The 17,716-nt window shown below is 39.4% G+C and overlaps 1 protein-coding gene across 8 annotated transcripts in view; it reads left to right on the forward strand.

The window, feature by feature from the left end:
• Positions 1 to 17,716, forward strand: part of PALS1 (protein associated with LIN7 1, MAGUK p55 family member) — an 80,003-nt gene that overhangs the window by 51,160 nt on the left and 11,127 nt on the right. For all 8 annotated transcript variants that reach the window (XM_017349352.4, XM_002719520.6, XM_089322119.1 and 5 more), the window contains 8 exons: positions 5,209 to 5,286; positions 6,382 to 6,528; positions 8,587 to 8,748; positions 10,684 to 10,761; positions 12,449 to 12,632; positions 14,680 to 14,751; positions 15,663 to 15,734; positions 17,356 to 17,523. In XM_017349352.4, coding sequence (XP_017204841.1) covers positions 5,209 to 5,286; positions 6,382 to 6,528; positions 8,587 to 8,748; positions 10,684 to 10,761; positions 12,449 to 12,632; positions 14,680 to 14,751; positions 15,663 to 15,734; positions 17,356 to 17,523 — 961 coding nt within the window. The remainder of the gene's footprint in view (positions 1 to 5,208; positions 5,287 to 6,381; positions 6,529 to 8,586; positions 8,749 to 10,683; positions 10,762 to 12,448; positions 12,633 to 14,679; positions 14,752 to 15,662; positions 15,735 to 17,355; positions 17,524 to 17,716) is intronic.

Here is a 17,716-nt window from a genome sequence, read left to right on the forward strand (position 1 = left end):
AAACACCTAACATGTTTCCATTTAGGCTGCAGTGAGATAAATAATCTCCAGACGTTACCATTGATTTTCAGCATTTTTCTGGAGGTACTCACTAGTGCAATAAAACAGTAAAAGTAATGAAATACAAAGTTGTAGAGGGACTGGGAAAATAGGAATTTGTTCTTACTTGAATTTATTATGAAGAACAAAACAAAATCTTTTGATTCAACTATCATTGGGTAGTAATTCTCTTATTTAGATCTTTTTATGTTTCTCTAAAGAAAATTTTAAATAAGTTTACTCTATATGCGATTACAGACCTACTTGAGGTTTTTGTTTTGTTATTTAATTAGAGAGGTTGCTTGTATCTCTGACAAGTTTCCCAGATGCCTGCACTGACTGGCCTGGCACCAGAGCCAGGAGCCAGAATCCATCTCAAGCACCTGTGTGGCAGGGACCCAACTACTAGAACCATCAACTGCTGCCTCCCAAGATCTGCACTGGTAGGAAGAGAGGAAACGAGCTGGGCATTGAATCCAGGAACCTCTGATAATGGGGCACAGGCATCTTTCTGCTAGACCAAAGGCCTGTCTCCTAGTGAAGGTTTTAAATAGAAGCGTGATAAAATGGACTTCTAATTTAAAGTAGTATTCTGATAATATTATGGAAAATGTGTGAGGTGACAAACACAAGCATTCTTCCATTGGAGGCTTCTGTAATTGTACCAGATGTAAGATTTTGGAATTTTGTTTGTTTGAAGATTTTATTTATTTGAGAGGTAGAGTTACAGACAGACAGAGGGAGAGACAGAGAAAAAAGTCTTCCATCCACTGGGTCACTCCCCAAATGACCGCAGTGGCAGGAATTGAGCTGATGGGAAGCCAGGAGCGAGGAGCTTCTTCCAGGTCTCCCACATGGGTACAGGGGCCCAAGCACTTGGGCCATCCTCTGCTGCTTCCCCAGGCTGTAGCAGAGAGCCGGATCGGGAAAGGAACAGCCGGGACATGAACTGGTGCCCATATGGGATACCGGAGCCGCAGGTGGAGCCTTAGCCCACTACGCCACAGTGCCAGCCCCAAATATAAGATTTTGAATAATAATTAGACATCAAATATAGAAAGTTAAGTGGACATATTATCTGTGGGTAATAAAGGTGAAGGAGACAATAAGAATAAGTTCCTCCCCTTTTTTCCTTTTATTGAGTTCATCAATTACTTGAGTGCTGTTTGCCAGACATTCTGCCAGTAGTCAGAGACAAAGCTGAATGAGACACAGTTCCATCTTTGATGAGCTCAATCTAGTGGGCTGCAATACCACCAACAGTTTTAAATCAGATGTGTGTAGTCTTATGGGTAATGTTATCTAGACAAGTAGAATGGGGCTGTTTAGGTTGCTGAAACAACTAGCATAATCACTGTCATCGTTTATGCAGAGAAAAACGAGCAACTTTAATTCTGGACGAAAAATATTGAGGTCTGAGGAATACAAGGTAGGGCCAGGAAAGAGGCAAAAATCGGGTGATAAAAGTCCTTATATTCTCAGGGCTTGGTGCTATGGTGTAATGGATAAAGCCACTTCCTTCAGTGTGGGCATCCCATAGGGGAGTCCATTCGAGACCTGGCTACTCCACTTCTAATCTAGCTCCCTACTAATGCACCTGGGAGAGCAGCGGAGAATGGCCCAAGGCCTTGGGCCCCAGGACCCGTGTGGGAGGTCTGGAAGAAGCTCTTGGCTCCTGGCTCCTAGCTTCAGATCGGCTCAGCTCCAGCCATTGCAGCCATTTGGGGAGTGAACATTTGAAAGACCTCTCTCTATATAAATCTATACCTCTCTGTTTTGAAAAAACTGTTTTTGAATTGACTAGTTACCTTTTGCATACCTATGGTACATTTGTAGCACAAAATTTTCTTTTTTCCTGAAGACTTTCTCCAACTATCAAAAAGTATGTCTGATCAGGCACTGTGGATTCCATTTTAAATTAGTGTAGATTTGATAAATAAGGGAAACATTTGGATCACAGCCTCTGTACATAAGTAACACCATGACAGGGTTCTTGAAGAAGATAATATTTGCTATGCTACCCTGTCTATCCTGTTCATATGGGACTCTACAATTAGAAGCTTGTTTCTAGGTACCAGAGCAGAGGACAGATTGATTTTGATCTTGTCATTGCTTTGATCCACTGTTGTGATAAAATTAGTTAATCCCAAAATTATCTCTTATCAATTCAAAAATTATCTCCTCTTGATAGGGGAATTACTGATAAAATAGACAAAAGATTTGGTACCTATTTTAGTAAGTTCTTATTTGAAAATTCTATATATTTATTTGTATCTTTATTAAAGGTGATAGTTTTGGTTTTCTACCTACTGCAAAGTACTGTTTTGGATGAGCAGTTGGGTTTGGGTGCAGAAAAAGTAAAAAAATCAGAGGTCTTGATGATGAGCACACATAGTATGGTTAGACTTTAGGGAAGTGTAGTCTGCAGAGCAGAATTTTTACCTTTAAATATTTATGGTAGGGGCCAGCACTGTGGCAAAGTGGGTTACCACCCTGGCCTGAAGTGCTGGCATCCCATATGGGCACCGGTTCTTTTTTTATTATTATTTTTATTTTATTTTTTTGACAGGCAGAGTGGACAGTGAGAGAGAGAGAGACAGAGAGAAAGGTCTTCCTTTGCCGTTGGTTCACCCTCCAATGGCCGCCGCGGCCGGCGCGCTGTGGCCGGCACACCGCGCTGATCCGATGGCAGGAGCCAGGAGCCAGGTGCTTTTCCTGGTATCCCATGGGGTGCAGGGCCCAAGCACCTGGGCCATCCTCCACTGCACTCCCTGGCCACAGCAGAGAGTTGGCCTGGAAGAGGGGCAACCGGGACAGAATCCGGCACCCCAACCGGGACTAGAACCCGGTGTGCCGGCGCCGCTAGGCGGAGGATTAGCCTAGTGAGCCGCGGCGCCGGCCTGGGCACCGGTTCTAATCCTAGCTGCTCCTCAACCCATCCAGCTCTCTGCTGTGGCCTGGGAAAGCAGCAGAAGATGGCCCAGGTCCTTAGGCCCCTGAACCCATGTGGGAGACGTGGAAGAAGCTCCTGGCTCCTGGCTTCAGCTCGGCCCAGCTCTGGCTGTTGCAGCCATCTGGGGAGTAAACCAGGGGATGGAAGACCTCTCTCTCTCTTGTCTCTACCTCTCTCTGAAACTCTTTCAAATAAATAAACCTTTAAAAATAAATAAATAAATAAAATATTTATGGTAGAAGAGAAAAGATTGAATATAAATCAACTGAACAATAAACATGATTGGCCAGTGTGGTGTAGTGGGTTAAGTCACTGCTCGCAACACTGCATCCCCTAATGGGCGCTGGTTCAAGTCCTGGCTACTCTACTTCTGATCCAGCTCCCTGCTAATGTGCCTGGGAAAGCAGCAAAAGATGGCCCAAATGCTTTGGTCCCTGGACCCACATGGAAGACTAGGATAAAGCCCCTGGCTTTGGCCTGGCCCAGTCCTGGCCATTTGGGGAGTGAACCAGTGGATGAAGAATCTCTGTGTTTCTTCTTCTCTCTCTGTAACCCTGCCTTTCAAATAAAGAAATTTTAAAGATAAACTGAAAAGAAATTATTTAAATGTAAGGAACAGTATATTTAATAATATTAAAAGATAGCTACCTCTTTGAAAAGAACAAGACTATAGATAAACCTTTGATAAATTAGATGAAGGAAAAAATACCAGTAACATTAAGGAATAAAAGGAGCATGAATGCAGACAGATTGGCATTATCTCAGTCTCTGAATAGACTTAAATCGTAGGTGTCATTCTACAGATAAAGCAAGAGGTTAACAAAAATCATCATAACCCTGGGCATATTCTAGAAATGCAAGGACTGTTCAACCTTGGATAATTTTAAATAGAATTCACTGTGTTACAATGATTATTCTATTTCATTCATATAGATGTTTTTGTCTAACAATTGTCAGGGGCCAGTGTTGTAGTTCAGCAGGTGAAGCTGCTGCCTGCAATGCTGGCATTTCATAAAGGTGCTGTTTCAAGTCCCAGCTGTTCCACTGCCAGTCCAACTTCCTACTAATGTGCCTGCGAAAGCAGTGGAATAAGACCTCTCTCTGTCTCTACCTCTCTCTGTAATTCTTTCAAATAAATAAAATAAATCTTAAAAAAAAAGAAAAAAAAGAAAGAAAAATACTCAAAAGAACTGTGGAAAAAATCAGAGTATTTCTTCTCACAAAGGTTTCAGTTTTGTTATCATAAGTAACATGAAAAGTCCTTGTATTTTGGTATTTATGCCTATGAATGAATTATTTCCATTTCAAAAGTTTCTCTCAACATTCCATTAAAACACACTAACAGTGATTATGCAAGGGAAGAAAAACTGTTCCAACAGTTACCTTGCTACTTTATATATATATATATTTTATTTTATTTTTTGACAGGCAGAGTGGACAGTGAGAGAGAGAGACAGAGAGAAAGGTCTTCCTTTGCCGTTGGTTCACCCTCCAATGGCTGCTGCGGCCGGCGCACCACGCTGATCCGATGGCAGGAGCCAGGTGCTTCTCCTGGTCTCCCATGGGGTGCAGGGCCCAAGCACTTGGGCCATCCTCCACTGCATTCCCTGGCCACAGCAGAGAGCTGGCCTGGAAGAGGGGCAAGCGGGACAGAATCCGGGGCCCCGACAGGGACTACAACCCAGTGTGCCGGCGCCGCAAGGCGGAGGACTAGCCTAGTGAGCCGCGGCGCCGGCCGCTACTTTATATTTTTAATCTCTATTTATGTAACTACATTTAGCATTAGAAATGGCAATTCTTTTTTTTTTTTTTTAAGAGATTTATTTTATTTGAAAGGCAGAGTTCTAGACAGAGAGACAGAGAAAGAGAAAGAGAAAGAGATCCTCTATCTGCTGGTTCACTCCCACAATGGCTAGGGCTGGCCCAGGTCAAAGCCATGAGTCAGGAGCTTCTTCTGGGTCTCCCACACGGGTGCAGGGGCCCAAGGACTTAGGCCATCTTCTACTGCTTTCCCAGGCCATAGCAGAGAGCTATATGGGATGCCAGTGCTTCAGGCAGGGCGTTAAACCGCTGCACCACAGGGCTGGCCCTGAGTATTTTTCTTTCTTTCTAGTATTTTTCACCATTTTAACTTGTATTTTAAAAATGCTACCCTGGATAGGTGTTACTGATTTCCTGTAACCTAGGAAGAATAATCTTTTTTTTTTCTTTCTTAGGTACAAACTGTTTTGAAACCGGTTCATCAGAAGGAAGGACAAGAATTAACTGCTTTGTTGAATGCTCCACATTTTCAGGTAAAAAAAAAAGACATATGTGGTTTTCCAGGTTTTTCTTTCTTTCTTTATCAAATTCTTTTAGGGCTGAAAAAGACCTCAGAAATTATCTAGCTGTTTTAGTTGTTGTTTTAAAGATTTATTGATTTATTTGAAAGGCAGAGTGGCAGAGAGACTGGTTGACTCCCCAAATGCCTGCAACAAGCAGAGCTGGGCAAGGCTGAAACCAGGAGCCAGGAACCCCGAGTCTCCCACCTGGGTGACATGAGCCCAAATATTTGGTCCATCATCTGCTGCCCCCAGGCACATTAACAGGAAAATAGATTGCAAATTCACAGTAGCTGGGATTGTGATGTGGGATGCAGTTGTACCAAGCAGCAGCTTAACCTGCATGCCACAGTGCCTACCCCTGTGTAGCTTATTTTGATGTTTACAACCTCATCTGCAAAAGTAATTCTTAGATTATATATTCATGTTTAGAACTAAACAATATTTTTGAAATACTTCTTGCTATAATAATTGGATACTATCTAACCTTTTCTTTCAATGTATATCTACCTTTCAAAGAAATAAATCTCTTATAAAAATAAAAATTGGACAAAAATTCATCCTTTTTGTTATTTTTCATAGTTTTTTTTAGATATTTATTTATTTGAAAGAGTTACACACAGAAGGAGAGGCAGAGAGAGAGAGAGAGAGAGAGAGGTCTTTCATCCACTGACCTGTTCACTCCCCAATTGGCCACAATGGTCAGAGCTGCGCCAGTGTGATGCCGGGAGCCTCCTCCAGGTCTCCCACACGGGTGCAGGGGCCCAAGGTCTTGGGCCATCTTCTACTGCTTTCCCAGGTCATAGCAGAGAGCTGGATTGGAAGTGGAGCAGCTGGGACTATGTGTCACTGCAAGCGACGGCTTTTCATACATTTTTAATTATCTAGGGTGTTTATGCCTCTTAGATTGATTTTGTTTTTATGGAGTATAGTGAGCATGTAAGATACAAGTTTGGATGTATACATGATAAATTTGAAAGCATGCCATGTACATGAGGAGATTAAAAAATAACTGTATAGAAGTGAGTTGTGCTGTTCCTTAAAATGCTATGGATTTCTTTGAAACAGGCTCTTTTATTGGCCCATGATAAGGTTGCTGAGCAGGAAATGCAGCTGGAGCCCATTTCAGAGGAGAGAGTTTATGAAAGCATTGGCCAGTATGGAGGAGAAACTGTAAAAATAGTTCGTATAGAAAAGGCTCGTGATATTCCATTGGTAAGTGTCCCACATCTCTTTTTTTTATTTATTTATTTTACAATTTATTTTATTTATTTGAAAGGCAGAGTTACAGAGAGAGAGGAGGAGGAGAGTTATAGAGATCTTCTATCCATTGGTTCACTCCCTAAATGGCCACATTAGGCCAGGCTGAAGCCAGGAGCTTCATCTGCATCTCCCATGTGGGCCCAGAGGCCCAAGGACCTTATTCTCTACTGCTTTCTCAGGCACACTAGCAGGGAGCTGGATCAGAAGTGGAGCAGTTGGCTGGCGCCATGGCTCACTTGGCTAATCCTCCGCCTGTGGCGCCGGCACCCCAGGTTCTAGTCCCGGTCGGGGTGCTGGATTCTGTCCCGGTTGCTCCTCTTCCAGTCCAGCTCTCTGCTGTGGCCCGGGAGTGCAGTGGAGGATGGCCCAAGTGCTTGGGCCCTGCACCTGTGAGGGAGACCAGGAGGAAGCACCTGGCTCCTGGCTTCAGATTGGTGCAGTGCGGCCGCCATAGCGGCCATTTGGGGAGTGAGCCAACAGAAGGAAGACCTTCTCTCTGTCTCACTGTCTAACTCTGCCTGTCAAAAAAAAAAAAAAAAAAAAGAGTGGAGCAGTTGAAACTCCAACCAGTGTCCATATAGGATGCCAGCAGCCAGCATTATAGGCAGTGACTCAACCCATTATGCCACAACGCTGGGCCCTCTGTCCCACATCTCTTATCTGAGATTATTTCTACACAAAGATCTTGGGTGTGGCAGGTGGTTGAAGACCCTATTAACTCATTGGTTGTTTTTCTTTTTAAAGCTTATTTGTTGGAATTCTGTGTTCTTGCCTGTACCTGTTATAGTTGAGAAAAGTTTGTTTATATATGAGGAAAAAAATAAGTAATTTACTTCATTGTTCCCCCAACTTCCTTAATAATTAGAAATTCTGATCTTTTCATGCAGTTGTTTATTGATATAATTACTTAGATATAATTAAAAGTCTGTATTCTGTAATTCTTTAAAATTTTTGTATGTTGAAACTTTTTTCAATTTCTTAGTCTGTTTCCATAAGTTTCTTTATTAGAAGAGAAATATTCTTCAATCCTGGTGGTTCAGATTGTACCTTGAATAACATGGTATATGGAATAAGGAATGTATTTTATAGACAGTTTAACTAGTCTGGCCTTCTCCCCTTCCTCAAAAATAGAAATTAGGAAAGTAATGGCAACGTTTTTAAATGAATGTTTAGGAAAAAAATATTACAAACTCTTGTCTGCTTTCAAGTGTTACTCTATATCTTGTATTTCCAGTGTCTGAACATACATTTTTAATTTTTGCTTCCAATTTGTATAATATTAATGTTTAGTACATTTTAATGTAAATTGGATGCAGCTAATAGTTAACATTTGAATAACTAACCAGATTGGTATTTGCCACTACATCATATTAAATTTGAAAAAACTTTTCGTAAATTAAGAGTCATTTTCACTAACCACACCAAAATGCGGTATAATCATTTGAATAGGATCTGGCGTGTGGAGAACAAACTTGATTATAGGTCTTGTTTTTAAGCAAATGCATTCTTCTGCTGGTGTATACTTCAAAAATCTGCTTCGTTTCAGAATTCTAATCAGTAGAGTGTTTCTGAAGCAGAAAATGTTGTGAGAATATGGTCAGCTTTCAAATCTAATTACAGTTACTACTCTGTGTAAGTAAATTTTTTTCTCAAGATTATTGAAGGCAAGTGTTTTTTAGTTTTTGTTGTTTTTAAAGATGTATTAATTTGGAGGGCAGAGTTTGTACACAACAGACACACACACACACACAGATGGGTCTTCCATCTGCTGGTTCACTCCCCAAGTGACTGGGCCAATCCAGAGCCAATAGCTGCTTCTTCAGATCTCCCAGGTGGGTTCAGAGACCCATGAACTTGAGCCATCTTCTGCTACTTTCCCAGGCACATTAGGAGGGTTAGTATTGTTGAATAGAACAAATTAGTACTTTAAAATGAAGAAATATTTAAAAAAATTGCATTTTTATTTTAAAATTAGATGTTTTATTTTATTCTTGTTTCTGTTTTTTTTAGGGTGCTACAGTTCGCAATGAAATGGAATCTGTGATCATTAGCCGGATAGTAAAAGGTGGTGCTGCTGAGAAAAGTGGTCTGTTACACGAAGGAGATGAAGTCCTGGAGATTAATGGCATTGAAATTCGAGGGAAAGATGTCAATGAGGTTTTTGACATATTGGTAAGTTGACAAAGGTGGAAGAATAATTGATTTGTTGCTAGACTTTAGAATAAGTTATTTTTGAAGCATTTTAAAAATAACTGATAAGAGTACTTGATGATTTCTAGCCTGATTTTTGCATGATTTAATTGTTCCACAATATTTATTAATAGAGAATTTTTATGGTTTTTTTTTCTGATGGGTACCGCTGAGTTATATATACACACACACACACATACATATATATGTAAAATTTTTTTACTTTTGGCTTTATTACTAAAAGCTATATTGCTTTGTGCAATCAGTAGTAATATAACTCATTAATTCAGTCAATAATACTGAGTTCCTACTATGCCCTAGACACTGGGGAAGTATTAACAAAACAAAGCCAGTGTCGTCTTTTTGTGTGTGTGTGTGTGTGTGTGTGTAAGATTTATTTTTTTGAAAGAGTGACAGAGGGAGGGAGAAAATGAGAGAGATCTTCCATCTGCTGGTTCACTTCCCAATGGCTGCAAAGCCAGGTGTCCAGAACTCCATCCTGGTCTTCCATGTGGGTGGTAGGGGCCCAAGCACATGGGCCATCCTTCGCTGCTTTTCCAGGCATATAAGCAGGAAGCTGGATCAGAAGTGGAGCAGCCAGGACTCCAACCAGCGCTCACATATGAGATGCCAGCATTTCATGCAGCACCTTAACCTTCTGCCTTTGCCTCATGATTTTAATTGTTGTGTTTTCTTCAAGTGCTGAAGAGCAATATATGTCCAATGGCTACCATATTAAGATGCAGATTAATTGCAGAAATAAGCATGTTATTTATAGTCATCTTGTGAGGACAGTTTATGATCGCTTTGTATGAACTCAGAGACCAGATGTGTATTCTCATTTCCTTAGCATTGGTTGTTAGAGTTGTAAATTGTAGAAAACATCCTCATGTTCTGTTCTGTTCTGTTCCGTCCTCCCTCCCTCCCTCCCTTCCTTCCTTCTTTGCTTTGGTAGAGCAAACTACCACTGATCATGATCATCATTTTTAGCCCTCTTTTATTAGCTGGTAAATTTAGGTTGAGCACTGTTTTCTGCGATATTAGTAGCAGAAGTTGTGATGATTACTTTGCTAGAGGTTTCTAAACAAAGCAGTTAATGATATACTGGGAAATAATAGTGAATCTGGCAGTTAGATACCCTACAGTTAAAAATCAGAATGCAGGGCCAGCACTGTGGTATAGTAAGCTGAGCCCTCCATCTGCAGTGCCAGCATCCCATATGGGCTCCAGTTTGTGTCCCGGCTGCTCCTCTTCCCATCCAGCTCTCTGCTGTGGCCTGGGAAAGCAGTGGAAGATGGCCCCAAGTCCTTGGACCCCTGCACCTATGTGGGAGACCAGATGAGCCCAACTCTGGCCATTGCAGTCATTTGAGGAGTGAACCAGCTGATGGAATACCTTTCTCTCTGTCTCTCCCTCTCTCTGTCTGTAACTACCTCTCAAATAAATAAAATCTTCAAAAAAAATTAGAATGAGTGACAAAAATGAGGCATCTGGGAGTTGAGTATATTTGTGCTGTTTTTCTCATCCCAGTCACAATTTTTCAAATTTTGTTTTAATCAGAGTAGATAACCCATAACTGTTACAGCAGTACAGCATCTTTCAGCCCTTCGTTATAGGATCTTCCTAAACTTAACTTGAATAAAAAATAAAAACCCAAGATTTGTAGGCTAAATGGCTTCCCCCAAAGGACCAGAATTAATTATAGAATGTCATAATCTGGGATAACTAATATAACAGAATCCATGAAGGATTAAGTTACATTTCCTGATGAAAAGTAGCTCATCTGTATTGATTTTTTTTTAAAGTTTACAAAGGGGTTCTTGAGTAGTCTAGGTTGGGAAATACTGATCATAAGATGATGATGGAATTATTTTAATAAATGCAGATTTTAAAACTAACTGGATCTTTCTATTACAGTCTGATATGCATGGTACTTTGACATTTGTTCTGATTCCCAGTCAACACATCAAACCTCCTCCTGCCAAAGAAACTGTAGTAAGTTTTTTTTTTTTTCCCCCTTTAATGTTCATTGGTTTCTCCACCCCACCCCGTGGCTCTGTTTATTTCTCTGTATCAGAAATGGCACTCTAAATATTTCCTACACTCATGTAAAAAGAGGTAAATTCAGTAGTTTTTTTTAAAAAAATATATAAAATTGCAAAATTTCAAATTGGATAAACAACCTTTGTAAAATAAAAAATAGAAAAGATTTTTTTTGTGACTTCTAACATTGAACTTTCTCATTTTTGTAGTTATAAGTGAGCTTATTTAACTTAAACATACTTCGTATAGGGGGAAAAAGTGTTTTTAGAGAGTGTATTGCTGTATCTTAAGCATTTATTCAGCTAGTTCTATTAAAACATAAACTTCATTACTGACCCAGTAATTCCACTCCTAGGTTTATATCCAAGGTAATTGAATATATATAAGGGTATGTCAAAAACTTAATGAAAAAGTTGATTTAAAGGTATTTATTTTGGTGGAAAAAGGTTTTGAACTCTGCATAATTTTTTTTCATGATAGGCCATTTCTGTGAACTTTTTGGTACCTTTGTACATTCTCACAAGGACTTGGAGTCCTTGTTCGTAAGAGCATTGTTCGTATAATATAGCCAGAAAATAGAAACAGTCAAATGCCCTCCCGATGATGAATTTATATATAGACCATATTTTATTTTCCAATGGGATAGTTCTTGGTAATAGGAAAGGCTAAAGTATATACATGTGCTACAATATGGATGAACCTTTAAAAAATTATGCTAAGAGAAAGAAGCCAGTCACAAGGGGCCATGAATTAGTTAATTTACATGAATTGTCCAGCATAGGTAAATCTATAGGGACTGAAAGTTGAGTAGGAGTCCCTTGTAAGTGGAGGTGGGGACTTAGGAGAAAATGGGAGTGATTGATAATTGGAGTGCAGGGAAATTGATTTAGGGCCGGCGCCGTGGCTCACTAGGCTAATCCTCCGCCTAGCGGCGCTGGCACACCGGGTTGTAGTCCCAGTCGGGGCGCCAGATTCTGTCCCAGTTGCCCCTCTTCCAGCCAGCTCTCTGCTGTGGCGAGGGAGTGCAGTGGAGGATGGCCCAAGTGCTTGGGCCCTGAACCCCACTCTGCCTGTCAAAAAAAAAAAAAAAGAAAAAAAAGAAATTGATTTAGATAATTTTAACAATTTGGGGTGACCTATTCATGAACCTGACATTTTAAAAGAAACACTGAGAGAGATTAAGGTGTGGTTGCACTGACAGTGGAATCAAGAGACTAACATCCCAGGAAAACGGACACACCTGCTTATAAAATGAGCTATAATAAGGTTGAAAGTCTGTCCTTTTTGATAGCAGTGGTTTAGAAACTGCATACCTTATTGCAAAAGTCATTGTTTTCACATGCCAGGTGGTTTCTGTTTCTTCTGCTTCACTCAAGCCCTTGGGCCACCTTTGTGTATACCAGCTTATTAGCTGCTAAAAATAAAATGATTTAGATACTCTTTAAGTGTTCACACTCATCATAGAGAAGACAACAGCTGAGCCTGGGCAAATACTACCCAAAAATACGATTACTTAAATGAACACCCTTTTTTCAACTCATAATTTATTTGCACTAATGAAAAATCCCTAACAGTATATATCTGTTAAATATTTATATTGCCATTTTACTGTTATTTTATTTTTTATTTTATCTTTTAGATCCATGTTAAGGCTCATTTTGACTATGACCCCTCAGATGACCCTTATGTTCCATGTCGAGAGTTAGGTCTGTCTTTTCAAAAAGGGGATATTCTTCATGTGATCAGTCAAGAAGATCCAAACTGGTGGCAGGCCTACAGGGAGGGGGATGAAGATAACCAACCTTTAGCTGGGCTTGTTCCAGGTAAGAGACAATGTAGTAGAAAGTACATGGTATTAAAAAAAAAAAAAAAAAGTGAAATCCAAACCCTCACGAAGAAAAACTTACTTTTTCATGCTTTGAAACAGATTTGCTTTTTCATGTAGTTGTATTGTTTTCCCCACCTTCCTGTTCCCACTTCCCATGTAGTTGTGTTTTTATGCAGTAGCTGCCGGATGTATTTTCTTGAATGGCAGTGTGATCAGAAGAAAAATAACACCACCAGATTTATCATAGCTAAAAATCAAGAAGATTTTTTTGGGTGTGAAAAATTTCAACATAATGTTTACTTTTGTTCTTATATGTCTGAGGTCTTTTCGCTCTAAAACCCTAAAGCCAGGACAGTTGTTTGCACAGTGGTTGAGGTGCTGCTTGGGATGCCCACATCCCATTAAATGGAGAGTCTATGTTTGAGACCCAGCTCTGCTTCTAATCTAGTTTCCTCCTAATGCGCATTCTGGGAGGTGATAAGTACTTGCATCACTGCCACCAGGTGGGAGGCCCAGATTGAATTCCTTGCTCCTGGCTTCAGCCTGACCCATCCCCATCTATGGCAGGCATTTGGGGAGTGAACCAGCATATAGATCTCTCTCTGATTCTCTGCTCCTCAAATAAAATGAAAATAAATAAAAATTAAAACTCCAAAGCTGGAAACAGATTTTGTCTGTAGTCAGTCATATTTCAAAGAGATAAGGGCTACAGAGGATGCTATAATCTGATTCTTCAGAGCAGCAGTTACAGGATATCCTCTGGAATCCTGGAATGTTAGGCAGCCATCATACTTCTATGTATTCGTTGTGCCAGATGTCAATTTGATATCTTAACATGCGAGCCTTAGCCCATAACTATTTAGAACTAATGTTGATGGATTGATTTTTTGAATGTAAATAGATTTCAGTGACATTTCTAAGTCTTTTTAGAGGACTACTAAATGGACCCACCTTAGTTTGACAATGGTTTTCAATAATCAGAAGGATTAAGTGGCCATTATAAACATCTTACAGTGTTCATATCATGAAAAATAAATGCCACAGAAGTACATAACTGTAATGCTTTTAAACATTTTAATATGTGAATGATTCTTAGAGGCTATGAAATATTTATTTTAAATTTTGAATGCTCTTAAAAATTTTCTGTAGTCATAGTTACTTGGTTTACAATGAATACAATGCAGAGCTCCTGGAGATAACCAGGTTTCTTTTAATGCTTCTTACATGTCTCACCCTCAGTGTTTTTGCTTGTGCTCTTTATGAAATGTACTAAATTCTACAGGTTATACCAACATACATAGAATTTGTTTCTTAAAGAACCCCTGCTTGAAGAATTGGATATAAAACTAAATCTCCAGTGTAATCCAGAATTTTCTAAGAAAAATCTCTTTGTCCTTCGAAAAAAAATTATATAGTAAGGTAGAGGTCTGAAAAGAAGACAGAAACTTTGAAAGCTTCCTATATTTAATGCTGTGGCATCATAGGCAAAACCTCTGCCTATGGCACCAGCATCCCATATGGGCGCCAGTTCGTGTCCCAGCTGTTCCTCTTCCTATCTAGCTCTCTGTTTACAGCCTGGAAAAGCAGTGGAAGATGGCCCAAGTGCTTGGGTCGTTGTGCCCATGTGGGAGTCCTGGAAGAAGCTCTTGGCTTCTGATTAGCTCAGTTCTAGCCACTGCAGCCATTTGGAGAATGAACCAGCGTATGGAAGACCTTTCTCTCTGTCTCTCCTTTGACATAGAAAATGCTCACTGAGAGCTTTTAAACAGTTGAGCTATTAAATTTTCTAGTATTTGCTTTTATGTATATTTTCTAATACATAATATATGTTCCAGTAATGCATATCATAGGATTAGTTGAATAGAGTTGAAACAATATTTTCAACAGTTGGAGGTTTATATACCAGAGCTAGCATTACTTTCATAGGGTGTAGGAAGATTTGGAAGGAAATATAAATGAAGAGTTAGCATGGTATTTTCTCATTGATTGAAAAAAGACTTTATCTTAACTATTTTGCCCTTTTCTTTCTTTTTGCTGTTAAGGAAAAAGCTTTCAACAACAAAGGGAAGCCATGAAGCATACCATAGAAGAAGATAAGGAGCCAGAAAAATCAGGTTAGATATATGTTTACCTTAGTAAGAGGTTTCTTGAGTCTTCGTCTTTAATCATGTTTAAATTTGTGTATCAGAACTTTTAAGAAATAAATTTGTGAAAAGAGTGATGTGAGAAACAAAAGTGATTTCCTTAGGACTATAAAGAATGGACCACAGGGCTGATGTGATATGCCAGGTTAAGCCACTACTTACAGTGAAGCTGCACTTCTAGTCAGCTTCTTGTTTAATGCACCTGAAAAAGCATGGAAAATGGCCGAAATGGCCCAATGATCACCTGTGTGGAGGACCCAGATGGAATTTGAGGCTCCTGGCCTCAGCCTGGGGAAAGGAACCAGCAGATAAAAGATTCATTTTTCTCTCTCTCTCACTCTTTCAAATAAAATAAATTGCTAAAAAATACAAAATTTAGATATTAAAGATTTTTTTATTATTTATTATTTATTATTATGGAAAGCTAGACTAAAAAATGATCTATGAACAGTTTAATAAGAGTAGATACACTTAAATTAATTGGGGCAAGCATTTGGCACAGCAGTTAACATGTTGCTTGAGATACCCACCTCCCATATAAAGTCCCAGCTTGACTTCTGATTCCAGCTAATGTGCACCCTGGGAGGCAGCAGACAGTAGTGACTCAAGTACTTGGGACCCTGCCACCCATGTGGAAAACAAGGATTGAATTCCTGGTTCCTGGTTTTGGCCTGGGCCAGCCCAGATGGTTGGGGCATTTGGGGAGTGAACCAGCACATGGAAGAGGGGTGTGTGTGTGTGTGTGTGTGTGTGTATCTTTACCTTTCAAATAAAATGAAAAAAAATTTTGAAAAACTTGTTAAACAATTTGAATTATTTAAAATATGTACTTTGTTCAAGAAAACATGCCATATTTATTAATTCATTTGATTGCTCAACAGGAAAACTATGGTGTGCAAAGAAAAATAAAAAGAAAAGGAAAAAGGTTTTATATAATGCCAATAAAAATGATGGTAAGTTCTACTCTCAGGTGGTGGAATTTATATCTGAAGGGGTCTGAATCTAATAATACGTGAACTGATATTTTCATGAAGTTTTATTTCTAGTCCCATTTTGCCTATTAATGGAATATGTGCTTGAGAAAATTTTTCAGTAGGAATTTTCTTTTGGAGTCCCGTGAGTAATGCAGTGTATAATTGGGGGAAAATGGTATAAACATTAGAGTACTATGTAGTATATGTGTATGTGGTATAAAATTGATGGTTTCCATTTTTTTATTATTTAAACCTGTAAAATTAACACTTGCTTCTAACAAGTTCTTTAAAAACAGATGTATTTGAAGTAAAACATAACTCACGTTACAGAGCCAATCCATTCCACAGAGCCCACTAACTGAGTGAGGCACACTCTTTAATTGACTATTAAGATTAAAAAGATTTAAAGTCATTGCTGCCCTTAAAATCAAAAGCTCTAATGACCCTGGGCTTGTATTCCCAATGACAAGTCCCCTGGACCTGACAGATGGCTATTGCCCTACCATTGGGCACCTTTTATTTAGTCAAATAGTTTCCACCACTCCCAGTTTCTTATACACTAATGAAGATAAAATGTTTACGGATGGTTGAGATATTCCACACAAAGCTAAATCTGAGATTTGAGCCACTTTAATAAGCAGCATATTTAATTCCCTTCTCAGCACATGTTTCTCTCAAAAATACCAGGTTTCTTCCAATATTTATAATATTTATAATGTGGTAACATTTTGATTTACAAATTTGGTTTGTGTATCTGTAGCTTTGCCAGTGCTCTGCACAGAACCTGTGAACAGTTGCTTTGAACACTTATTCTGGGCCAGGCTCTGCTGAGCGCTGACAAACCTAAGATGGGTCTCTGCCCTTGTGGAATCTAGTGCTGACTGGGTCTCATACATGAGGCTGCTGCGTCCCAGTCAGGTGAAGTAATAGGAGTGAGGGCAAGGCAGACTGCTGGTTGTCTGCTTTTTTTCTTGCCACTTAACAGCTCTGATTTCATCTGGATAATGGGCTTTAGGAATGTTACCCCACCCATCATGACTCTAGGATAGTGTTCCAAAATAAAGTAAATATAAATGCAGAAAGTATGAATAGCATGAGTATGACCTGTTAACAAGTTACACAACTACAGGAAAGTTTTCCAGCTTCTCTGATAGCTGGTTATAGCAGTGTGTAAATACCTGTGTCAGCTGTTGTGCTCAGCATGTACATTCTGTCTGATCCTTGAAACTATCCTCTTGAGTAGAAGTATCTGCATTGTACAAAAATGACATAATTTTTCTCATTAATTTATATAAGGGTCAATACAACTTTTTTAGCCATTCAAACAATATGAAACAAGATAAGCTGTAAAAAAATTCTCAAAAGATTAGTAGTATATTGTTAGATTCATTTTCTTAGTGTCCTGGCAAAGCTATAAGGACATGGGAAAATGCTCATGATATAGTACTACCATCTACTACCATCTTGATCCAAAAAGTTAAGTATTTTAATGATAATAAAGTGTCCATAATTGGGGGTAGGGTGAGGAGGGACAGATCTGTATATCATTATATGGCAGTAATCTAATTTGTCTGAAGAGCTAACTTTTTCTTTTCCAAAGATTATGACAATGAGGAGATCTTAACTTATGAGGAAATGTCACTTTACCATCAGCCAGCAAATAGGAAAAGACCTATCATTCTAATCGGTCCACAGAACTGTGGCCAGAATGAATTGCGTCAGAGGCTCATGAACAAAGAAAAGGACCGCTTTGCATCTGCAGTTCCTCGTAAGTTTGGATGCGCTCCCATTTTCCTGTCTACTCAATTTACCTGCACCCTCGGAACGTAACTGTGAAGGGAGATATTTCATCAAGGTTGTCAATGAAAGAGGATGTTTGTTTAACCAGATGTTTGACAATTTTTTAAAGATAGTTGTTCTTGAAAAAGACCTGGAAGAAGCTCTTGGCTCCTGGCTTCAGC

Source organism: Oryctolagus cuniculus, chromosome 20 (assembly GCF_051225735.1).
Source record: "Oryctolagus cuniculus isolate XC-2025 breed Fujian yellow rabbit chromosome 20, ASM5122573v1, whole genome shotgun sequence".
Lineage (NCBI taxonomy): Eukaryota > Metazoa > Chordata > Mammalia > Lagomorpha > Leporidae > Oryctolagus > Oryctolagus cuniculus.